Consider the following 25473-nt stretch of genomic DNA (forward strand, 5'->3'; position numbering starts at 1 on the left):
TTTTCACCAGTTTCTTTAATCAAAACCATCAGTTGCTGAAAAGTTGGAAAATAAATCTTAGGTTAGTCACTCACAATGTCTTTTCTTATAGAACATTTAAAATTCTACCAACATGACTAGTGCAATTCTTCCCAACCTCACTGAAGATTCATAAACCAGAAGTGTCAGTGAGGACTCTGATGTTCGGCAGTCCCGGCCAGGGGCATGTGGGGGCAGATGGGGGAATATGGGAGGAAGAAAGCCGTACTGCTGCGTGTGCCTGACTTTTCTAGCATAAACAGGCATCACCTCCATGAGCAGAAACATGGTTAAAAAACGTAATTTCTTAGATATGAATTTCGTGTAATACCCCCAAGACTAATATTTTCTCCCCTTTACATTACTAATGGCATAATTTTAAATAAGCGCTGAAGACCAAAAAGGTAACTAAAAATGTAAAACACAATCCTCTGAGCCAGGAGCCCAAAGCACCGTTCTTACCATCCTCTGACGACCTTGACGATCACCACCGGAGAGAGGCTCCAGGAGCTGCAATCCTCGATGTCACTGAAAACTTCAATGCACGCGTCAGACACATCCGGGTCCCTGTAGATCACTACCTACAAGAAAATGGATGTGGCAGCACCTGGCCGAACGTCATCAGACCAAAATAAAATCTAGCCTAGAAACGGAGCATCATCTTACCTTTCCAGGTCGGGGATTGATTTTATTTGCAAGACTTCCTCTAAGTGTCTGTAATCAGATGAACAAAAACACAACAATTTAACCTTTGTGTAATACTCTGCAGTTTCTCTTTGCCTCGAAATTCATCCATTTTGAAACAGTCCACCTTGATCTGTACCAAAGCTGTATTAAAGCTCTGAGTCTGCGCTATTAAATTAAGAGTAGTTTTTCTCCTCTAACTAAATGTGCCATTTCAATTTCTTCTTCTTTGTTTGTTTTTAGAGAGACAGGGAGGGAGGGAGGGAGAGAGAGGGAGAGGAAGAGAGAGAAAGAGGGAGGGGAAGGGGCAGAAGGAAAGAAAGAATCTTAAGCAGGCTCCACACCCCGCTAGAAGACTGATGCGTGGCTTGCTCCCACAACTCTGAGATCATGACCTGAGCCCAAATCAAGAGTCAGGCACTTAACCAACTGAGCCACCCAGGCGCTCCTCAATTTCTCCTCATTTTCCACCAATCTAGAAAATTCAGGGCCCAAGAGTCAGACCTATGTTTTACATCAGTTCACAGAGTAAGAATTCAACCAAGAATTTATAATTCAAACAATCTCTGTATAATGTCAAATACAGAGAAATTATGGAGTATTAATCATGTATCTAGAAGGAGCTACATCAATTTTATGTGTTCACACCTTATCTGAATCTATAAATGTTGTCTTTGGATTGTAACATCTTACCCCCACATAACAAGTATTAGTCTCAATAAAAGGGTGCTTATGGTACATATCACAATGTATATTTCACAGAGTATTCTTTTTTTTTTTTTTTAAAGATTTTATTTATTTATGTGACAGAGAGACAGCCAGCGAGAGAGGGAACACAGCAGGGGGAGTGGGAGAGGAAGAAGCAGGCTCCCAGCGGAGGAGCCCGATGTGGGACTCGATCCCGGAATGCCGGGATCATGCCCTGAGCTGAAGGCAGACGCTTTAACGACTGCGCCACCCAGGCGCCCCTTCACAGAGTATTCTTAATCCTCCCTTTCTGAAGGACAAAATATGTTTTTGCATGGCTCCAAAACTAATCATTTTCAAGAACATCTGGCAAGACCAGTGAAGCCAGAAATGCATAAGATAATAAAAATAGCAATTATACATGAAAAAATATCATAAAACAGACTACTTTCAGTGCTGACCTGGGTGCTTATTCTAAGGACTGCCTCTGATCTGATCGCTCTTGCACCATGCCATGGCACAGCATGCCACAGACCACAGGAAGGCCTCAGTAGAACACTCTTAAAAATCAAAATGGCCTCTACTTATTTATACATACACATTAGAAGTGGATAAGCTGAAGAAAAGGCCTGAAATTTAAAACAAAACTCAGGTAAGACAATAAAGATAGAAGAGTCATAGAGTAAACAAAGCCCAAGACCTAAGGAAAAACAAAAAATAAAAATTTTTAACCATAAAAAGACTTAGAGAAAGTATAAACACTTTGTTCCTCCTGTTTACTCCACTTGGCTTGATTTTTCAAGGGATTCCATGGAGAAACTGTGTATTCTGTCGTCAGACTCATCAGACTGCTATCAATAAGAGAAGCGATCTTAAGTATGATTAAAAAGAGAAAAGGCGCCGTAATGAATGGTAAGCAGACCAGTGGAAATTTTGTGCTTGAGGGAAATACCTAAAAATCTGATTTCCGAGTGCTACGGGCTGACTCAGTTTTGTCTGTTTACAGCAGTGGTTCTTAGAGTGTGGTCCTGGGGCCCTCGGAAGAGCCCCAAGAACGTTTCAGGAAGTCAATGAGGTCAAAACTTTTCTCATCAGAGGGTATTTTCCTTTTTCTGTCTCTTTGTCTCACAAGAGTGCAGTAAAATGTTCCAGAGGGTCCAGGACATGTGAGGACACCACTGCTCTGATGGTTAATGGAAGCCGTGCTCAGGTGTTCTCACGCTTTAAATTTTTCTTACCGTTAACTTCTAATGTAATCAATTCCAGTAGACATTACTCATGTGAATAAAAGCTCTTAGGGCCCTCAATAATTTTTACATATAAAGGTGTCCTGAGACCCAAAAGTTTGAACATTTTTGAAAAGGAGGATTTGAACTTCCACTAGACACCCAACCATACGTTTTGAAAGAACTTCCAAAATGATATTCTATGCTAGGCTTGAGCCAAAGCCCACGCAACAAAGGGAAACACGCTGCAGGGCCCGTTCAAGTGAGGAAGGGGGCACGATATCTTCTGGTGGATTACACTGTACTGCAGGACGGTCTACACCGGCCAGACAGCCTAGTTCACAGCGTGGGCAACAGGAATCCCGAGGTCCACTCTGTTTCGGGGCTGGCAGAGCTGCTCTCTAGAACTTGTATTCTGCCTTCCTCATTCATTGTCCTCCTGCTACTTGAGTATCATGCTTGGTAACAGAAAGACACACAATTCACACCAAAAACTCAGTAAAGAAAACAACTTCTGGAATTCAGATAAAAGAAGATGGAGAAATCGTAACTGTTCCTCAAAATCATATTTTGCTGCCCTCTCTGCACCATGAAAGGAAAGGTCCGATGTAGGCCAAAATTCTTTCTACCCCAACAGCTTAGCAGGAAAAACTTTCCCTGATGAAACTTCCAAGTGAAGAGAAATGACTTGCTGAATTACAGGGGATAATCAGCTAATGTGACTTGTGGAAAGAAAGAGTGAATCTTACATCACAAGAAAAGGGTCAGGAATAAGACTTCTTGGTGGGGCTTTTCTGAATAAACAAAGAAACTTCACAGATCTTCGAAATTCCAAGTAGAGCACTGAACATTTTTACACAGAACTAGGTTAGAAAAAACTTGTTTGTCTCAAACTCTCAACGTACCTCACCTACACCTTTCAGAATTCAACATATAAACTCGTAAGCCTTAAAATATGTATGGCTTATTTTCCCCACTAGAGTACCAACACCTTGAAGACAGAAATCTTAGCACCTTTTTTCTTAGCCCCCACTGGTCCTTTATACACATGGTAGGTTTTCAATGTGATAAATGAATAGAAAACAATCATTCACACGCACAACCATTTAAAAGAACATGAACTGCTCATCACCCCTCTCTCCTCTCATTTTATAAATACCCCCAATAAACGGTAATATGTTGCTACTTACGGTTGTGTCTGATAATGACATTGCAGAAAAAGACACGTTTGGGTCAAACCGGCTGGATTTGAAAAGACCCATGAAGTCCGTGTCGCTACTTCCATAGTTTGGCAAGTTCGGCTTAAGAACGCTATCGACACGATTAGCCTTTTCCAGATCATCACTGTTCTTCGGTTTAGAAAATTCAGGAAATTTGGTGTCTGACAAGTGTAGGCTGCTTCGTGAACCCAGGTCTTCTTTGGTTTCCTCTTTGGGCAGGTATTTCTCCATGTAGCTTGTGCTTTTCAAACCCGGTGGAGAGGCAGATGCGTTTGTGGAGCTGAAACTGAAGACCTTGCCGTGGCTGGGTGGCAGGGTGGGCGGCTCTTTGCCGGCGCCGCAGGGCGGGGCCCCCTCCGCCCCGGGCGGTAACGCCGAGGCCCGAGGAAGAGAAGTGTTCTGAGGCGTGCTGAAAGATGTGGTCATGGTACTCACCGAGGTCACAGATGGAGAGAAGATTTTGTCTTGCGGTAAGGAAGGCAGCATGCTTGAGAAGAGTGCACTTTTTTCTAGCCTCGATCTCTTGACTCCACCGTTGGGGACATCTTTGTTCTCTTTGTCATTGGTCTCTGGAGGTTCGTCTTTCCCGTTAGTGTGAGTGTACGTGGACTTGAAGAGGATACTCTGCTCGGTGGACGAGCGTTTGGGCCGCAGGCTGGATTTTGTGTAAAGGTTCTGCATCAAATGTAAAGCCGGTGACATTTCTGGCTGGCTTTCCTTCTTCTTCCCCAAACCAAAGGTAAACACGTTGGGATCTAACACCTTTTCTAAGTTGTCCTCATGAATAGGAGGCATAACAAAGGGAGGGGCAGGCGAGTTGGGCACCCTGGCTTTCTTTTTCTTCTGAGGCACACAGACGGCGCTGTCCATCTTTTTGATAATTTCAGTGAATTTTTCCATATCAGAAGAAGAATCAAAGACACTGTCATCGCTACCCGCAGAAAGGTTCAAAAGACTGGCAGGGCTGGCCTGGCCATTCACAACATTTTGATCTGGCCTTTGAGAAGTTTCTAAATGATTTCTGCTGCCAGGGGAGCCGAGGGGGCTGGAGTCAGCCTTCAGGGGTTTTCCATCGCCCTGACTTTGAGCCTGGATAAGCAGAGTTTTCTCTGATTCTGGCAGCATGACTTGTGGGCCAGATTTTGCTGCATGTTCCTCTTTGCAATGACTGTGTTTGGGTGATAGGCTCTCGCTGCCCAGCCCTTCCTCTTTCAGGGGAGCACAGCTTGCAACAGAAACCACTTCAAGTTCATCGTTGTGACAACGTGGCAACTGTGCTTCTCGAACTTCAGAGCTCTCGGAGATGGCCTGGGAGCCCACATCCTGAGTGCTCTCCACGGGGAGCACGAAGGACCGGACCTGGACCAGGACCTTGGATGGCCGCTCAGTTCCCGCAGCTTCCGGGCTGTGCTCTGTAGACGCAGGAGGGCTTGCTTCTCCCTCTTCTCCTCCTCCTGCAAGTTTGGAGGGCGGCACTTTCTCCTCATTCTTATGGGACACAGGCGGAACACATTCCTTATGGTTTTCTGACACTTCGAGATCAGTGCGTGGAGCATTGCTTTCGGGAGCTCGAACACACGCGTCTTTGGGAGCAGGCTGTGAGAGAGAAGGCCCGTTAGATGACTCAGCCGGGGGCTGTGAGTCAGAAAATGTATCCTGTGGCTGTGGTCGGGCTGTTGGAGGGGAATCTTTGGTATCAAGAATGGCGGGAATGTCCTGGGCTGGATCGGTCATATTTTCGAGCGCAAGTCTTTTGCTGTCTGCAGCCTTTGAGTCATCCTCTCCTAAGGGCTTGGGGTCCCCGCCAGGAATGAGAGCAGTAACCACCGCTTCGGACGGGCAGCCAGCATCTGCTTGCACTTCTGCTCTATCCCCCTGGGGAAGCGGAGCACCGAGGGCGTGACCCTCCGTAGGCTCGGGCCGCATCCCTCCTGCAGGGGGGCTCCCGGCTGCTTCTGGGATCTCCTGCTCAGCAACTTTGGATTCTGGCGAGGTTTCCTTCGCCAGCACACCATTCTGGTGACTACTTGGCGTTACGTTCTTCTCAGACTGCTCCATCTCTTTGGCTTTTTTGGCTAAGTTCAGCTTCGCCCTCCCGACAAAGGTTTTATTACCGGCAGGAGTGTTCCTTGCGCCTCGAATGTCAGCATGTCTTGGGCTACTGTTGGCCCGTTTGTTTTCGAATAAGGAGATTTTGTTGGCAGTGTTTCCTTTATGAACTGGCTGGCTAAATGGATTATGCTCATTTCCCAAACCGTCAGGATTCTTCGGAGTTTTAAGATTTAGTTCCACATGTTTGGGCTTGGCCGGGCTGCAAAAATAAAGCAGTAAGATAAAGTTATTGACCTAGTTTTAGAAAGTGAACATCCCAATTTATTACAAAACATTTATTATTATGAAAAGCCAACATCGTTCTTGTTTTTTTATGAAGCTATTTTCAAACAATCCTAAATACACTCTCAACTATTTTTAGTGGATGTTTTGCTTCTGTAGGAGAGAAGAGAAAACTATATAGCTAAGAAAGTCAAGAGGTGGGAGATTAGCAAGTTTACCAAGCACCTAATATGTGAGCTCGGTGCTCAACACTAGAGTCAGAAGACGTCTTAGGGCTTGAAGAACCTTAGATTGAATTTATGTTTTTAATGTACTCCCTTATTTTAAATATGTAAAGGATTTCCCCACACATCAGTTGTGTATTTTTATTTTATAATTTTAAACAGTGCAAAAGACTAGATTATAAAAATATTTCTCTCTTATTTACCTCTTTGGATATTTTATCCCCTTCATCTTTCTTCATACAACTTTAGTCTGATTATGTAAGTGTGTTCATTACAGAACATTTGGAAAATCAAAAAATGAAAAATCACTCATACTCCTACCACTCGATCTCCCTGTTAACAGTTTAGTATAATTTAGTCTTCTTGTATGCATAGTAAAATATTTTTAACAGAATCGGAATTATTCTGTCACAGAGTTTCAGATCTTGACTTTAAAAAAAAAAAGGATTACTTAATCTTATATTTCACATTTTTCACATTTTCAAGTTACTAAAAAATTTGAAGTTTTTCAAAATGTCTGCCTAAAAGTTCCATCATATGGATGCACCATAATTATCAGTTACTCAATTGTTGGTTTGGTCACCTTTTGGGGGGCAAAGGGAGTCTCCCCTCACTCTACAGAGAAACTATAATGTTCCTTGGTTATTACTCCCTAATGGAAATCATAAACTTTGAATGTATGCACTGTTCTCTTTCTGAGAACAAAATGTTCTCTGTACGGCATTCGCCAGCCCTGGTCCTGCTCTTACGCTGATTATCTATGTGAGCTTGGTCAAGTGAACTCACTGGACTCGCTACCTTCTCTATCTGGAAAACACAAACAACCTAGACAGTTTAGAACAGAGCTGGTCCGCTCTCCACCCCCCACCTTCCCCAAGGAATGGCTGAAGGGATTCTTGGGGTTCTCTTCAACAGATGCAGTGTGGACAATAGAGACGGAGGGACGAACCTGGGGCCAGTTCCCCTCCTTTCAACCAGAAGCACTTCTACTTATCTGTTTCATTTATCACTTTTATATAAGCTTTCCTAGAAGAATGGGCTCCAAAGCTAAACACAAAAAAATGTCTAAACCATAGGCCTAGTGGTTTCTGAAATGAAGAGATAATAACCACTAACAATCACAGATTGACACACGCTTGACAAACACTCTGCTTGCCCAATGTACTACTTTATATGTTCTCTTTTAAGAGGAGGAAGTTGAAGCCTAGAAAAGGCAGGTACATTTGCTGGAAGTCATACACCCAGTGAGTGACAGGGCCAGGGCTTGAAACCAGGTGTTCTGGTCTCAGAGGCTATACTCCTGCATCCCCAGACCTCAGTGGCCAAATCTGGCCCTTTCCGGCTTTACCTACTCAAGAAGTCAATGAATTAGCATGAGCTCTGAAGCAATCATACTTTGGAGGCCACCTTGATAATGAAAAGTAGAGACGCACAGAAATCTCATGCTGCCTCCACAAGGATTCATTGGCCTTCAAGAAAGAGGAGCCTTTTGAAGGAACAGGCAATATGACTTTGGGTGAGACACCTTACCCTTCTGGATAAAATGAGAAGACTGAAAAGACTTAAGGAGTTCTTCCCAAATACGGCATTAGGAATTTAGATTTTTATTTCTAGGAATTTGATTTACATACTAAATTTGATAAAGTCTCACGAATTTCTCTTAGGCATTGCTTTCCCCAGTGTCTCCATAAGATAGCTAGACTCCCTCACGGTGGGCCCATAGCTTAAATTTAAAAGGAAAATTAACTTACACGCACTACCTTGAAGATTAAATTCCAAAACCAGTGGAGTAGAAATGGAGAGCTTACAAATGCCATCAGCTAATGAAGGATGTTCCCATACCAGTAAATATACATTTTAAAAATTCTCACTACTCAACTCAAGGAACAGTCAAACATAAAAGTATATCTTATGATGTAAATGGAAAACACCAATGGTTAGCCAACAAGCTACCTTAAGGACAGGAAACACATCTGCACATTAAAGATTAACACCAAGATCAAAATACATTTTACGACCAAACTTTCTGTGCTATTAAGTTCTGCTACCAAGAGTCACTACAATTAACCTAGCTCAAACTGATTAAAAGGAAGGCTTCTATAATTCATGTTTAATACCTTTATTATAATGTGAGAGGGGAAAATAATCTGGTGTCTAAAAAGCCATGGCTAGGAGAGGAAAATTCTCCTTATTCTAAACATACCACTGTTAGGAATCTCAACATTCAATACTTGGTACAGAATTGAAGACGAAGTTTTTTCTAACAGCATCAAGAAACTTGCTGCTGTATAGTCCCTTTTTCAGGGAATGTAAAATAATTTTAACTAAAACATCAGATGCAAATTGTTTTTAAAAATAATGTGAATAACATTTCTTCTTGAAATACAATCAGAGGAAAAAACTGGGGGGAAAAAATCCTTCAAGCAGAAAAAAACTAGGAGGAATTAACATCCCATTTCAATAGTTTGCCAATTCACCAAGCATGAGGCCCTGTGGAAAACACAATTAAGCCAAGTGCCTTGCGAAGGGAAAATTTTAGGTAGAAAATAATCAGCACAGAGAAGACATTTGATTTAGTTCTTGTACAGAAAATAGCACATGAAGAGTTTCATTATAAGATCACTTCCCAGGTTTGTTTACCCTACTCCTTGTAACATTTCTGGTTTTTCCACTGGCCTTCTCCGATTGGAAGGCAGGTAAGGCGTCCTTACACAGCTCCACAGCAACGTTTCTCTAAGCTCACACGTAGCAGGTCTGAATGTTCAGTCACACTGGCCTTCTACAAATAATGGGCATCATTCACTCCGGCTACTTCTCTGACACAGCCGTACAGGATAAATAGCTGACTTTATCGAAGGTCTCCAGGTTGGCAGCTGGTGAGGCAGCTCACATTACTCATTAAGCAGCTTCTCCCTCAAGTGTTTACCTAACAGACCTCCTACTCTAAAGCTTACTTGCCCAAAAATTCAAATAGAATGAAACCATTTGGTTTAAGAATCAAAATGCGGTGAAAATACAGCTCTTTTAATGAATGTGCAAATGTAGGAAAAACTTGAGCAGTTTAGATATTTATTTTTCACAAGCACTAACTGGGAGGTGGGGAAGTGAGAGTGTGGGAAGAGGAGAGGATCTTGAGTTTTATAGAGAACCCTCCCACCCACCTATACAAACCACATTTAGCATCAAGGCACAAGCCCATCTCCACAAAGCCAACAGTGATTTCTCCTGCTTTGCACTTCCCCGGACTTTATAGCAGATAACCCACTCAGCAGTTCCTTTAGCCATCACCTCATAGAGTTATTTATCTGCATCGTGCATGCCAGAGTGGGCCATAAACTTCTCAAGGGCAATGTACTGAGTCATAGTCTGAGGTCCCTCCCCCCCGGGGGGTAGTTTCTGGCACAGTACCATGCACAGAAGGCACTCAATAAATATTTGAAAAAAAAAAAATCAATGAACTTAACAGCAGGTAGTCAGTCTGATGCTAAGCTTGATCCTTCTAGTGTGTCCTTATCATTTAACAAAGTCCCCCAGTAAGAACACTGTTTTTTCTTCATTTCATTACCTGAAGAATTACCCTTCAACTTGAGGGCAAAAATGCCACTAACCTTCTGAACATTCTAAGGAGGGGAATTAGAAAAAAAATTTTAAGCTGCCCTAACTTCCAGAAAAAGTTCTGCGAATTCTCGTAAACTCACACATGTCAGAGCTACTACCGGGTCATACTGAACGTGAGTTTTTGCTCCATGTTTTCGAACCCCTGTGTAGGTGTTTCAAGACTGCCCTATCCAGGCGTGCTGGTGTATGTTTTGAATGAAGATTAGCTCCCATCAGGCCAAGGGGTCTTCTTTCAACTGATGATGTAAACATTGAGCCTCAAGAGATTCTAACATTCATTGCACTGAAACATTCTACCAGAACAGTAATTAACAACCCGGCTAGGCTCCGGACGCGTCCTTTTCTTAACTGTGTTGACTAGCCCTTCACTATCTCAGTTTCAAACACAGAGGGGGAAAGTCGGTGCCCAGGGAGTTCTGCCACAAATGCAAAGACCCCGGAGCCTCCCAGAAACACCACCCAGAACGTCTGCCGACCCCCGCAGCTCCACCAGGCCCCGGCCCGCGGCTACTTACAGGGTCACTTTAGTGGTCACCGTCGACCTGCCCGCGCCGAAATGGTGCCTGGGCTTCAAGCCGTCCGCGTCAGAGCCAGCCGCCGATCTGCCCAGCTCTTTGCTTCGACTTCCTTCCCGGCTGTCGAAGTGGTTGGGGAACAGGCCCCTCTTGTGCTCGGGCTTGATCTCCGGCAGCAGCGAGCTGCTCTTGACGGTGAGCTCGCGGGGGATGACCCGGGCCGCCTCCTCCCCGTTGTCGCCCGCGGCGCCCTTGGCGGCGGGATCCGGCGCTGCCGCCCTCTTTGGGGGGGACTCCTTGGCGGGAGCCCGAGGGCCGCCGGCGGGCGAGGTGGGCGCGGCCTCGGGGACGCGGCTCTTGCCCCTCCTCTTGGTGGGGGACGAGGCCGGCGGCGGCTGTTTGCCCCGATCGGACTCCCCGCGGGGCTGCCCTCTGGAACCGGGGCTGGACTTGGACTCCGCGCCCGCCGCCGAGGCAACGCCCCCGTCGGGGGCCGCCCGCGGAGATTTCACTTTCTTTTCCGCGGAGCCGTTCTCCGCGGCCGCGTTTGGCGCCACCTCGTAGTCGAACACCGCGTCGTCCCTGCCCGCGCTGTCGGGCAGCGCCGTGTCCGCCCCGGGGGAGTCGGTGGATTTCTGCGACCTTCTCCGCCTGCCCGACCTGCGGCCGCCCGACCTCTTCTCCATGTCGTCAGAATCGCCGCAATCCTCTGTCCCCGGAGGAGTCGCGCCCGGCTCGTCCACCTGCGCCGCCTCAGTCTTGCTCAAGTAGATGTCCAAAGTTAGCACTGTGGCCGGGTGGGCGCGCTCGCCGGGCCGGCCGTGTCGCCCTCGGGGCCCGGCTTTGCCGTCGGCCTGCGCCGCGCCGGAACAGTTCCCCCGGCCCTCGGCCGCAGGGTCACCTGGCGGAGCGGACGCGTCCTCGGGGGGCCGGCTGCACGCGTCTTGGGGCTCCAGAGAGCCTGTCCCGGCACACACAAGGGGGGCTCTGTCAGTGGCCTCGCCTAGTCCCCCCGTGGGCTGCTCCCCGGTGGGCGACCCCGGCACACCCCTCGCACCCTGGCCTGTCTCCTGCTCGCAGCCGGCGCCGGGTGAAGCGTCCTCCCCCGGACTGCCGGCCAGCGTCTCTGCGTTCCCTTGCCTGGAGGAATTCTCAAGTGAGGAATGCAGCTGCTTGGCAGCGGTGGTGGCACCTGGGAAAGACTCTCCCTCTGCCTCCAGAGGTTCTAATTGGAGTGAATCACTTTCGTGGCGCTGCTGCACAGCCGCCGCCACTGCGCCGCTGCTCGTGCGAGGTGACAGCTCGGCGTCAGGGGGGGCTACCTGCCCATGGGTCTCGGAGTGCTCCTCCGACTCCAGGGGCTGCTCCTGCGGGGAACCCTCCTCGCACGTGTCGTTTTGCTTTGGTTGGCTGCCCGGTGGTTTACTCTTATTGTCTCTTTCTGGGAGTTTGGAGGAGGTTACATCTTTGGGAGACACTGGTTTGGCACTGGAGCTGGTGGGACTCTCTAACCCGTTTCTGCTGGTCCTTCTCCTTCCAGCCGTGAACAGATTGCCAAGTTTCCCCAAAACTGGCTTCCTTTTTTCTTCTGGTGGTTGTGCTCTGGACTGGAAAACAAAAGGGGTTGGGGGAGAGAAACTATGAGAATCTGATTTTCCCCCTCCTTAGTAGTAAGTACACTGCAGAACTACAAGCCAAAGTGGTAACAGACAAGTCTAACTGAAAATTAGAGAGTTGTGTTTTTGTTACATTTATTTCAACAAAATAAACTCAGATTTTCAAATTTTTCTTAAGCCCCATCTATGCTTGGCGCTACTTGGAATAACATTTCCTTTAATTCTTGTGTTTTAAAGGAAAATTAGGAAGGTCCAAATAATCATACATACAAAATAAACAATCCCCAGGTCTCTCTAGCTATTGTTTTTTACATTCTCAACGAAGGTGCAATTTCAAAACAGTCATGCGTGACTACAGGGCAGCAGTAAACACGCTGAAGTATCTTAAAGATTTTATTTATTTGAGAAAGAGCGAATGAGCACGGGGAGGGGGGCGGGGAAGAGGGGCAGAGGGAGAGGGACAAGCAGTCTCCGGGCTGAGCAGGGAGGCCCCACGCTGGGCTGATCCCAGGACCCCAGCTCTCGTGACCTGGGCCGAAGTCAGACCCCCAACCTACCGAGCCACCCAGGAGCCCCTGAAGTATGTCAAAGGAGAGGGTTTTTTTGTTGTTGTTTTGAAACACCACCCTTTGTTTTTGTAGGAAGAAAGCAAAACGAGTAAAAAGTTCTGGCACTCTTCTCTAGAGCAGAAAGAAGCCACCTAGGTCCAACACCACTGCAAGTGAAAACTCTTAAGAAAGCCAGGATTCGAGCACCTGGGCCGGCGGGTGGCCACACCAGTGGCTCCCGGCGGGCCGGGCCTGCACTCCTCCAATGGGAGAAGCACGCGGGCATTCAAACGCCCGCTGGTCCCCCCAAGGCGATGCGGCCGCTCTGGAGCTCACCTGAGAGGCCCTTCCCCCGCGGGGAGTTCCTAGGAGAGCAAATACGGGGAGTAGCTGGAGGTAGGAGGGCGAAGTTGGAGGACGACCACCTTCGCGTACCCGCCCCGCGGTCCGGGAGGCGCCGAGCACAGCCGCGCACCTGGCTCTGCCCACGCCGACCGCAGCCGGAGGCCCGACCCTCACCGCCCCGCCGGGCTTCAGGCGCGAGCCCGGGCAGCCGACCCCCCCCCCCCCCCGCCCCGGGAAGGGGTCCGGGCCGCCCGCGTCGGTCCGCACGGGGTGCGCGAAAGGGAAAAACGTGCGCCTTTTACATAGCCTGCGGCCAAATGGCCGGCACCTGGGGCCCGCGCCGGAAGCGGACGCCGCTCGGAACTTCCCAGTAAAAGCAAAGCTGCCAATGGGCGCCGCGGCGCGCCGGGGTTTGCCCGGTGCGGGGAGGGGGTAGGTGGGGGCCGGGGCCGGGCGGGAAGAGGAGGAGGCCGTCCTAGGAAAGGCTGGGAGCTTGGGCCGCTAGCCCAGCCTTGACTCCGAGGCGAGGCGGCGTGCTCGGCGTCAGGAACCCACTGAAACCGGGACCACACGTGTGGCTACAATTACTCAAGCATTACCTCCTCCACTTAAACCCTGGGAGCTAGCTCGAGCCCCACCTTTCCTGGAAGGCGAATATTCAGGGCGGTTTTTACAATATTGACTGTTTACAGAGAGATTCCTGAATCACTTTTCAAAGCCCCTCCATTTCCTTTGAGTTATATGCCGCCAGTGGACTTTGGAAGTGATGGGAAAAAGGAAAGACTGTAAGATAAGCCGTGGAAATTAACACGGTCAACAAGTGTTTATTGAGACAGCTGAGGCAGGCAGTGTAACACCACGTAATTCTGTGACAGCCTAGCTCCGACAGCAAAGAGACAAAGTTGGGGGGGGGGGGGGGGAGTAGGGACAATGAAGTCAGGATCAAACTCAAGTCCTCAGCTTCCAACCCGTGTTCCTTCAGCTCTACCACGGGGACTCCTTTCAGAGGACGGGGAGGTGCAGAGGGCACCCCTGAGACAGAGTCAGCCCAGAGGAAGAGATTGCGTGCAGGCCATACACCCCCAGAATCGGCTCCTGAGAAAGTGCTCATGAATCACATTTACTAACAAACCCTGAGCAATTCTTTTGGTTTGAGAAGCACCTGGCAGGAGCTTTGGAACTAGCTAGCTGCTGCATGAGATGAACCCGTGTTGCTGCAGCCACTGGGAGCTTTTTTTAAAAAAATATTTTATTTATTTATTTATTTGAGAGAGAAGAGAGAGCCCAAGTGGGAAGGAGGGAGAGAAGCAGACTCCCTGCTGAGCAGGGAACCTGATGCAGGCCTGGATCCCAAAACTCTGGAATCATGACCTGAGCCAAAGTCAGACACTTAACTGACAGAGCCACCCAGGCGCCCGCCACTGAGAACTTTTGTGACTGAACTGATATGCTTCTAAAATCTAACCAGATTTTGATTAATAATTCAATCCTACAATGGTTAGATAAATAATATAGGGAGAATTCACTGTGTAATTTAAGAAGAAAAATAAACATTCCAACTACCTAAGGAATATATTTGGGTTCTTACTCTAGGTCAAAGGTATTACATGATTTTCAAACATAGTTCATGCTTACTGAGCCCCTCTTAGGTGCTGGACATTTGCAAAGAGATTACATAGAATTCCATCTAATCATCCTAACAGCCCTTGAGGTATGTACTTTTTTATGCCCATTTGCCAAGGTTACTTATCCCTATCCAAGGTTCCACAGTCAGTAGTCTTTCTTTTTTTTAAAGATTTTTTAAAAAATTTATTTGAGAGAGACAGAAAGAGAGAGAAAGCAGGAGTGGGAAGGAGAGGAAGAAGCAGGCTCCCTGCTGAGCAGGGAGCCCCACACGGGGCTTGATCTCGGGACCCCAGAATCATGACCTGAGCCGAAGGCAGACGCTTAACCGACTGAGCCACCCAGGCGCCCCCACCAAGAATCTTCTAACTCTGGAGATGAGCACTTTGTCTCCGCTGCCTGAACAGGCCTTCAAACATACTCTAAAGAAGTAGCCAGGAAAAAAGGTTTGAGTTTGTTAGCTCAATTTGAGTCCCTGTCAAAGGAAAACCATGAAGTGTATGTGTTACTCTGTCCTGCCGATCACGTGGCAATCCATTTTTCCCATGGGGTTGAGAGATGCCCGATGAGCAGTCCTCTCTGCTCCGTGCAGGCATTTTATTTTTGGCTACAGCTGCTTTTTACAAAACCGGTTGCTTTTTGTAACTCGGCCTCATCAACTACTTGACTCCTCCTCCCCTCAGAAGGGCAGCCAGTTTATTCACCTGCCAGGCTGCTGTTTTGTGTATTGAACTTCCTAGAATCATAGAGTTTTGTCTGTTTATACATGAATGTTCGCAGCAGTTTCATTCATAATTGTCAAAAACAGCTTAAATGCCCATCAGTGGTGAATGGTGAAACAAACTGTGCTACATCCATACAACGGAATACTACTCAATAAAAAGGGCTGAACTTCTGAAGCATGTAATGACACAGATAAATCTTAAAAATGTTATGCTAAGTGGAAGAAGCCAGACTCAAAATATTATATACTGTATGGTTCCATTGATACACTATTCTAGACAATGCAAACTAATATATAATCATAGAAAGTAGATCAGTGGGGTAGGGAGGGGGTGGAGGGGTACACTGTGACTGGAAAGAGGCACAAAGGAACTTGGGGGGTAATGGCGATGTTCTATATCTTAATTGTGGTGATAGTTACACACATGTACGTGTCTTTTAAAACTCATCAAACTACACTTAAAATAGGTACAATTTTTTATATATAAGTTATATCTTATTTAATAAAGTTGCTTAAAAAAAAAACTTTCCCATGAGAAACAATCCATCTGGCTCAGGTGCCCATTTTGGAGTTCTTAGTCAATGGGAGCCTCAAGTCACTGTAAGAGCTGGGTCCTCATTTACCGGGGAAAGCAGAAGACAGGTCCCTGGGCATCTCCAGCCTATCTCTATGCAAGGTGCTCTGAGCAGAGTTCAGGATGCCCTTGTTCGTCCAAAGTAAAGTTCACAGTCATGTCTTTGAGAAACACCCTTTCTTAAAACAGGGCATACATTTCTTTTCATCCAGGGATTTTTCTTTCCAGTGTTCATGGAAGAAGAATGAGCATGGCAATGGGCGATGAAAAACTAGATGGATTGCGAGTAGAGAGTAGGGATCTTCTTAAGTAGGAGTCTTTGCACCTGGCGTGCCAAAGGTCGGATGGGACCCAGCACCTTCTCGCTCAACTTCCACGGTAATCTGTCATGAAGGGGAGTGTTTTGCAAAGAAGCTATGAGGGCCAATCAGTGTTCTTCCTGCTCTCCTAGGCTCCTCCCCAGGCTCGCCTCCCAGCTGGGTCAGGGTCCTGAGGGCTCTTGGGCTGGGTGTTCACAGACTACGGCAGAGCCCTGCAACCCCAAGACCTTGTTTGCAGTTAGCTCTTTCCCATGTACTCTCTGCCCGCCTTACATAAGACAGCCGGCCCACCTCACTGCGGAGAACCCGCACTTGGAATCCTCGGCCAGCCCTGCCCGATGGGGAGGAGTGCAGTCCGCAACAGGACTACCTCAGAGATGGCCTGTGTGCTAGGACTCGTTTTAGAGTGCTCTTGTTGGCTAATATGAAACGTGGCTCATTAGGGGCGTGTGTAAGCATCGAGGACGAGCCCCCACGCCAGCAGTGAGCGGAGGCGCCGCAGCCCTGGCTGCTGGGCTGTGCTGTCATTCCCAACCTCTGGCCGCAGAGCTTGCTCTCAGCAGCCGCGGCTTAGTAAAAGTCGCCTTATCCTGTTACATGTAATTTCAGAGATCTCCGCAAACTTCTCAGCTAGGAGGGGAACAAAAGGCCAGGAAATACAGGATAAATTGTTAATATACTACGAACTGTTAACATACGAAAATATGTGGACATACAAGCAAAAGAGAGTGCTCCCCCCATCCTCCCCCCGCCCACCCTAACCACCTGATTGCCTATTGGAGTCATTGCTTTAAATTTAGAAGTACTTTATCTGAAATCAGATTTGGAGGTTGAAGAAAAATATGCTGTGCCTACTACATGAAAATGTAACTAACATACTGTTTGAAAATAAGCCTTTCACGTGTTTCCCACCTTTTTGTTGCCTGGTGGAATACAAGCCTCTCCAGAACAGGAAGAATGTCCTGTCTGCTTTCCCAGCACTCAGCACAGGGACTCAGAGCTAGAGGTGGACATAAAGCACGTGCTGCCGCTGGAGTTACTAACATCCCTTCTCCCTTCCAAAAGGGAGTTACCAACACTCTTGGAGATTAGTAGAAACACGATTAGGTCTACACAAAACCCAAACAGAATGGAAATCTTTTCTGCGCAAGGCTCACTGTGGTCAAGACTTTGCAACTCGATTCTGCCCGTGTGGGGACTCTGCTCGGCAACGTAGCTCCTGGCACACAAACTTCCATTTCTTCAAGGTCACGGCTGGCTACCAGCCCAAAGCTGGCTCGAGAAAGCAGGTCAAGATCTTTTTACAAGTACTCACGTGTGCCTCCTACCAAAGGCGGGTCATTGATGTACAAAGTAACTCTTTTTTGCAACACTTGTGATTTCCTAACACTCATTTAGATTTCTAACACAAATGCCTTCCATTAAAGTAGCTCCTTAGTTCAGCCACGGTGAGGAACGAGTCTAATGCGCGTTACTGAAAATGATGGGAGGCATGTTACTTTGAGAACACCTTAGCTTCTCAGCACAGGTGTACATGTGTTTGCATCGGGGAACTTTTTTTCTGCATAGGTTTAAAAAAAAATAATTTTAGTTGTGTGGCTTAAAAAATACAGGGATTTCAGCTGCTTCACCTTTCAAAAACCCTTCCACTTTTTTTTAAAGTAGGCTCCACACCCAATGTGAGGCTTGAACTCACAACCCGAGATCAAGAGTCGCACGCTCCACCCACCGAGCCAGCCAGGTGCCCCACCCTTCAAAGGAGGTAAAAGCAAGGGTTAGAAAATTCCATTTGATAAGCAAGAAATACTTTCAAACCATGTGACAATGAAAGAATAAAGATGGAGAGTGGGGAGGGGGAGGAGGGAGAGAAAAGGGAGAAACAGTCAAAGTCGGAGGGACAATGTGATGTAGAGAGTTGGGATGCAAGAAAGAGAAACACACAAAAAGCAAGAAAGACTTTCATGAGGAGATATTACCCTTTTCTTACAACTTCCAGGATGTTCATGCTAAAGACTTAGAATGAAAATTAAAATCACGTCTGGCCGCGGTATACGTGCGGCAGCCCGAGCGTGCCAGCCGCAGGACGCCGGACAGAGGGGGGTACATTTAAGGGAGGGTCTAGAGATGGATGCCTGACGGCACAGACCTAGCCTGGAGCAGGCATTTCAAATTACCCACCCTCCTCTCTCTCTTTCCATTTTGTGTTTTTCTTCTCAGTATTGTTTGTGCTAATAAATATGGACCACCCCGAATGCACACACACACACACACAAATATACAACATGTAAAAGAAGAATCGTTCACATAAACTTTGACCAATTGAACACTCGGACTTTTCATTTTAACTCTTTAAATATTTTTCTTGTATATGTTATACAGTTCCCTCCCTCAGAGTATAGGAAATATAATGTACTACCGCTGGACTCTGGAGACAGAACTCTGGCCCACAGCTGCTCCATCTGTGCTGTTGGAATGCTCTCTTCCAGGGCTGGTACAGGGAGCGAAGACTAAGGCTTGCACGAGATGACCCACAGAGAGTAACATGGTTAGTAGCATGGTTAGTAACATGGTTAGTAACAAGCAGGGCTTTTGCCAAAAGACATGTGAAATTACTGCATTCGACCATTTTTGCTCTACGTGCGACTTCACCCGGTGCAATCAGTAATACGTCCTATTAGGCCTTCTGAGCCTCTCCGCTGTCACTGCTCCCTGTCTCTCAGGAGATGCTCCCTTGCCCTGCGCTGTTTCCGGTGTTTGTCAGCATTCCCAATGCCCGCCCACCCTATCTCTGCGGCTCATTCTTGTTCTCCTTGTTTTTTAAATCTCTTCTCTGTCCATAACTTCAGGTGATGCGTACTTCTCTATGTTCCACCACATGTTTGGGTTTCTTTCTTTTTCAAATTTATTTATTTATTTGAGAGAGAAAGAGAATGCGCATGCAAGTGGGGTGAGGCGGAGAGAGAGAGAGAGAGTCTCAAGCAGACTCCCTGATGAGCACGGACCCCGACTCAGGGCTTGATCTCGATCTCGAGACCCTAAGCCAACTGACGAGACCCATGACCTGAGCCAAAATCGTGAGTCGGACACTCAACAGACTGAACCAGCCAGGTGTCCGTGTTTGTTTGTTTGTTTTCTAATGCTTCAAGCCGCACAATGATCACATCCTGTTGATGAAAATCTTGGGTATACTACTGGGTCAATGAAGTGACAGCCTGGCTTGTTCTAACTTTCAGGTAACAGAAGTGCCTGAAACAGAGGCATTATAGAATATGAAAGCCATCATTCATGAAATAGTTACATGTTCATTATTCTAAAAATATTTTTTGCTCCTCCAAAGGGTTTAATGAAGAAGCAAAGAGTTTCTTTTGAAAAGTAGATTCCCAGTTCCAGTTGACATTAGGACAGCCACTGTTTGTCAGAAGCAGAGTGAAACCTAATTGTTTAAAGCCACAGACACTTGATCAATCAGAAAGGAAGACAAAATCGTAGTGCTTAAATTGTAGGATCATTTAATACATTCGTTCCACTCATCATTATTGAGAGTCTGCTTTGTACCAGAATTTCCCCCTTACCTTAAAGAAGCAAACCATAACCCAAAGAGTCTAAGTAATTTTCCTAAGACACAAGTCAGGCTTTCTAAAAGTTAGTTCTGTAATTTTTCCCATTTGAGGTTATCACGTATCGTAGAAAAATAAGTTTTCTTTACTAGACTATGATTTATACACCACTTTTACGAATGTCTCACTGCAGACAGTAGGTTACCGCTGTGTGACATGCTCAGTCCTGGGCTTGTTAGAGGGACAGCAGGTAAGTTCTCACTTACTATGGAATACGGTCTTTAGAATCAGGTAACTCTGTAAACAGTGGGTATTTTTGTTTGCTCATCCTTCCTCACCCTTCCCTGTGCCCAAGCCTTCGACCATGATGGAATATAGAAACTGACTTCCTTACCTTTGGCTTTGGTTTGGTTCAGCCAGTGGAAGGCACTGATGGGAAATCAAGGGGAGGCACGGGGGTGAGGTCAGGGGTTTTCTAAGCCCCCCCCCCATTGTGCTCTGGGTTGGGTGTGGCCAGGTTTGATGGTGGTGGCTACCCTCGGGCAGGCTTCCCTGCAGCCCTACTTCTCTGTCTCTCTGCAGTCCCCAGTAACTGCTTCCTCCTCTTTCCCCTTCAGGCTTGTGGGAAGGAAGGGTCTCAACTGTGCCTGCAGGGCAGTGATTCTCTATCCTTTGCTTGGGGTAGAACCAGGTTCTGTGGGGCAGGACGAATTTTGAGAGATTTCTTTAAGAAAAAGAACGCCAAATTCTGGATTACAGATTTAGGGGCAGGAATTTGAAGAGGCCAGGTGAGCAAAGAACTGGGAAGCTTATGCTTCTTTCGCTCCTCTTGGTTTCCTTAACACCTTTCCCACAGTTTGTAAATAGTCCCTCATTATTTTCCTCAGTTCCCCCGGGTGCGCGGTTCCCTGTGCTGGAACCCTCACTGATACCAAGCACCCTGTGATGGGCACCAAGTAACTCACAACGTTTCTCTACGTGTAAATTGAACAGAGTTTCACCAACTTTTTCGTTTTCTCCCGAAGGTGAAGATAACTATCACGCTGGACTAATTTGCTTCACAGCAGAGATATTGAACCCTGACTTGGTGAGTGTTTTTCTTTATGCAAAGTATGTAACTAAGAGGAGACTGGGGAATTCGAAATTTGTAGCACAGTATTTCTTACTACCTCCCGGACTATATGTATATCCCGATTAGCATAACCAAATCACCAACTAGTTAGTTCCCAATCGGAGTGAAGAAGCTTAGCCAGACTGGAAAATGGAATTATGCTCATTGTGAAGTAGCCAAATGAGTTCCTTTTTTATTGACCCAGAACCCAAAAAACGTGTTCTTTATGCAATTTAAAAGAATGACTTGCACAATTGCTCACGTCAAAGATCAAGAAGGAGGACTTCAGTACAGAGAACAGGTTGGTGGTTACCAGAGGAGAAGGGTGACGGTGAGCTAACTGAGTGGAAGGTTACAGCTGTAGGGCGCAGGGACCGGAGTGGCGGTAGAGCGAATTGTAGCGTACACAAAGAGCGTATACAAAGAGCGTATACAAATAGCGAATTACAACGTACACCTGAAACTTATACAATATACACCAATTTTACCTCAATTAAAAAAAATAAGTCCTTTAAACCTTAGAAAACAATCATTGAGTCTCAGAATCCAAGTACTCAAATCCCAAGGAATAACCTCCAATTAGGTCACCCATGTATAAATGACATGATGAGGGAGATAGGGAATGAATTGGGAAGAAGGGGGAAGGAGCCCTGGAGAGGTCTGCGGCATCATGCCTGGTCCCCCCCCCCCCCCCGCAAGCCAGGCACAGCTAGTGATCAAGTCCACTGAAAGCAAGGGAGACCAGGAAGAGAGAAGGAACCTAGAGGTGGCAGTTCTATCAAGAATGAAGCTTCTCCGATACGGCACTATGGACTCTAGGCTGTATCTGAGACTTCTAGTGACCTGGAGACTTAGGTTAGTTTAACCACATTGAAAAGTATGGCAGAAAATAATGGAGTTATTTCCAGAAAATGGAACAATCTTTATCTTTCCAATTAATATCTATTTTCCCCCAAATTTCTCAGTTTTCCATAACTTCTAGTGAGAATTATTGACTTCCTGGCAATACATTCCAAACTAAGAAGCAGAGTGCATGCTTTTGTGAAAAGAACTCAGGAATATTACTATATAGGGATCAAATCATTTATCCTCTCAAAAAATTCCTCATCTGTCATACAGGATTATTGGGAAATTCACATGAATGGTATACACGAACACGCTGTGGAAAGCGCAAAGTGCCCTAAGACAGTGGCGGCTGGCATAACTGATGGTCTGATACTTTGCTGACCTCTCATGGCCCGAGTGTAAATGATAGAAACTAAGTAAATAGTAAGATTACGTTATGATCCTCAGTTGCCGAGATGGAGGTGAGACGGGCCGTATCGGTATCCAATGCAGTTTCTGTAAGAGTGAGCGTGTCTGCAGAACTTGGCAGGTCATTCATTGCTTAATGAGCGCTCACCTTTGATGGGTCAGGACCAGAATAAAGAAAACAAACAGAAGTCTACCCTTTCTCTTTTTAAGCTTCTCCCCCAGATCATAATGTACATGCAGCTCGGTAGAGTGGACACCGTCAGTCGTGCTGTGTCGAAGCCTCACTTTCTATAACCTTATCCTTCCTCCTTCTCCTTCGTAGCACTCATCTTACTTGAGCTGTGCTTCGTGCTGATTCGTCTGCTTTGTCATCTGTCTTTCCTTATGGAACATAAGCTGCATGAGTACAAGAATGTAATTTCGCTTACCACTGTGTCCCTAACCCTTTCTCAATGCATGGTACCCTTTTTTTTTTTTTTTAAGATTTTATTTATTTATTCGACAGAGATAGAGACAGCCAGCGAGAGAGGGAACACAAGCAGGGGGAGTGGGAGAGGAAGAAGCAGGCTCCCAGCAGAGGAGCCCGATGTGGGACTCGATCCCATAACGCTGGGATCATGCCCTGAGCCGAAGGCAGACGCTTAACCGCTGTGCCACCCAGGCGCCCCTCAATGCATGGTACCCTCAAGGCACTTAAATATTTGTCAAATGAACACATCAACCATATTTTCCAGAAATCCCTTACCCATCTGTCAACAAGCAAGAGCCAGAGAACAGTACATAGTAGAATGGTAAGTAGTTTGGGGGCCATGAATTGTTCCTTAAGTCCTCAGTGAACCATCATCAGACAAGAGCAAAGGCCTGTCTCTAGCCTCAGTCCCCTTCTCAAATGATTCCTCCCCAGACCCAGTTTCTGAACTACTCATCCCCTGGATTTTTTGAGGATCAACTGAAATGTCTGTAAAACACCTAGCACAGTCTCGGGGGAAGAAATGGATGAAAAAGGAAAAATTAAAAAAATAAAAATAAATACATATTCATATTTGAAAGTCAGAATATACAAACAAGTACAATGAAGAAAATAAAAAGTGGCCTTAATTTTTCCGTCCCAAGATACCACTATTATTATTATTTTTCTTTCTGGCTTTTTTTCAGGGCACTTTATGATACCATTTGATATAAACTTTTTGGTATATTGTTCATTCATGCCAGAAAATACACTTCTAAAGTAATGTTTTCACTGGTTCCGTGGAATTCCATCCTGTTAACGTACTACAATTCCTAGTCGCTCATTTATGTTCTTTTCAATGCACTGCAGTCTGCAGAACGCGTATCTGGTGCTTATCTCTACACATATTCTTAATTATTTCTGTAGGATATGTTCCCAATTAGTAATCAAGGGAACGAAGAAGAAAAACCACAATGAGATAGTTTTACACACTCAACAGATTGGAAAATAATTACAAAGAATGATAGTTCCAAACGTAAGAGAGGCTGTGGAGCAATAGGAGCACTTCCACACCCGTGTGCCGACTGTAAATTGGTGCTACTATTTGGAAAACACTGTGGCATTTTCTGATCGATTTGAAGATAGGTATGCCTATGAGCAAGCAATTCGTCTCTTCAGTACACTCCCTAGAGCAGCGGTTCTCAGAATCCTGGCTTCAGAACTCCTCGACCCTCCTAAAACTTAAAGACCCCAAGAGCCTTTGTTTACGTAGGTTATATCTATCAACACGTATCAGGCCAGAAATTAAAGCTGAGTCAGAAAGCCCAACAATACTCAGGATGCCAGCAGAACAAGACATCCTTACACATCATGTTGCTTCTGGATCTCACTCCTGAGAGCATGACAGTGATGGGCAAATGATACCTCAACATTGTTATGAAAATAGTTTTGATATTACAGTCTCCCTCAGAAAATCTCGGGAACCCCCAAGATCCCCTGACCTCACTTTGAGAACTGCTGTTCTCCAGAAGCTCACGAACATTGCTCAGAACAAGAATGTTCACAGCAGCATTGCTCGTAACGGCCCCCAACAAGAAACAAGACCCAGACCCCATCGAGAGTAAAATGAATGTTGATTGTGGTGCGTCCACACAATAAACAGAATACTCTGCAGCAAAGTAAATGAGCGAACGCAGTTGCACAACCAGTGGATGAATCTGATAAATATAAGTTGATCATAAGAATCCAGACACAAATGAGAACACAGGATATAATTCCATTTATATGAAAGTCAAGAATAGGAAGACTGATTTGCGTTGTCTTGGGATATATTCATAGATGGTAAAGTATACAGAAAAACAGAGATGTGATGCTTGTAACAGTTAAATTAATGGTTACTGCTTACGGTAGAGATCCTATATGTAAAATTTTGATATTTTATTCATCATGGATTTTTTGGTATTAACTTAGTTTTCAAAATATTGTAATAAAAGATTACATTAAAATATTATTTGACCATTGAGGTTTTTTTTAAAGATTTATTTTTATTTGAGAGAGAGAGAGAGAGAGAAAGAGCCAGGCAGGGGAGGGGTGGAGGGAGAGGAAGACAGAATCCCAAGCAGACTCTACACTGAGCACGGAACCTGATGTGGGGCTCGATCCCATGACCTTTCAGTCATAACCTGAGCTGAAACCAAGAGTCAGACATTTAACTGACTGCAACACCCAGGCACCCCTTCACTGCTGAGTTTTTTGGCACCCCTTAAACTTTGCTCCTGAGGCAAGTGTCCCACTCCCCTCCCTCTTGTACTGGCCCTGGTGGTGAGGGAGTGGAAGGAGGGAAGACCAGAGAGGCCCACAGGAGGCTGAAGACGCGGCAGCAATGTGCTACTTCCTGCCCTGCACCTAGTGGTACGGGTGCTTGTTTCATAATTATTCATTATACTCTACATTCATATTTTATACATTTTTCTGATGTGTGCTCTACTTTACAATAACTAGGTAAACATGCATTTCTGTGCTTTCTAATGACACTGAACATGTCGTATACTTATTCTTTTCTTGTTCTTTCTTTGTGATGTATTTCAGCTAACATTTCTTAAGAACCTACCATGTGCCAGTTACCTCGTAACAGTCTAGGGAGGTGGTAACGGTCATCCTCATCTTCCATTTACGAAAACTGTGGTGTGGAAAGTGATTTGTTCAAGGTCACACGTAGCTTGTGGGACCAGAAGATGCCTAATAATGTTTGTGCCATTTCTCTCCTTCCATTTTCTACTCTGTTCCTTTTGGCTGCATTTGACTCTCTCTCTCTCTTACACACACA

The 25473-nt window shown here is 46.0% G+C and overlaps 1 protein-coding gene across 3 annotated transcripts in view; it reads right to left on the reverse strand.

Annotated features, from left to right (window-relative positions):
* CRYBG1 (crystallin beta-gamma domain containing 1) overlaps positions 1–25473 on the reverse strand; it is a 189330-nt gene that overhangs the window by 36198 nt on the left and 127659 nt on the right. For 2 of the 3 annotated variants that reach the window (XM_057311159.1, XM_044388843.3), the window contains 4 exons: positions 10527–12133; positions 3806–6146; positions 685–732; positions 481–599 (listed from right to left, as the gene is read on the reverse strand). In XM_057311159.1, coding sequence (XP_057167142.1) covers positions 481–599; positions 685–732; positions 3806–6146; positions 10527–12133 — 4115 coding nt within the window. Of the gene's footprint in view, positions 1–480; positions 600–684; positions 733–3805; positions 6147–10526; positions 12134–13026; positions 13152–25473 lie in introns of those variants that run through there. The other variant, XM_044388844.3, reaches the window with a different exon arrangement.

This window comes from Ursus arctos, unplaced genomic scaffold, assembly GCF_023065955.2.
Source record: "Ursus arctos isolate Adak ecotype North America unplaced genomic scaffold, UrsArc2.0 scaffold_13, whole genome shotgun sequence".
In the NCBI taxonomy this organism is placed as follows: domain Eukaryota; kingdom Metazoa; phylum Chordata; class Mammalia; order Carnivora; family Ursidae; genus Ursus; species Ursus arctos.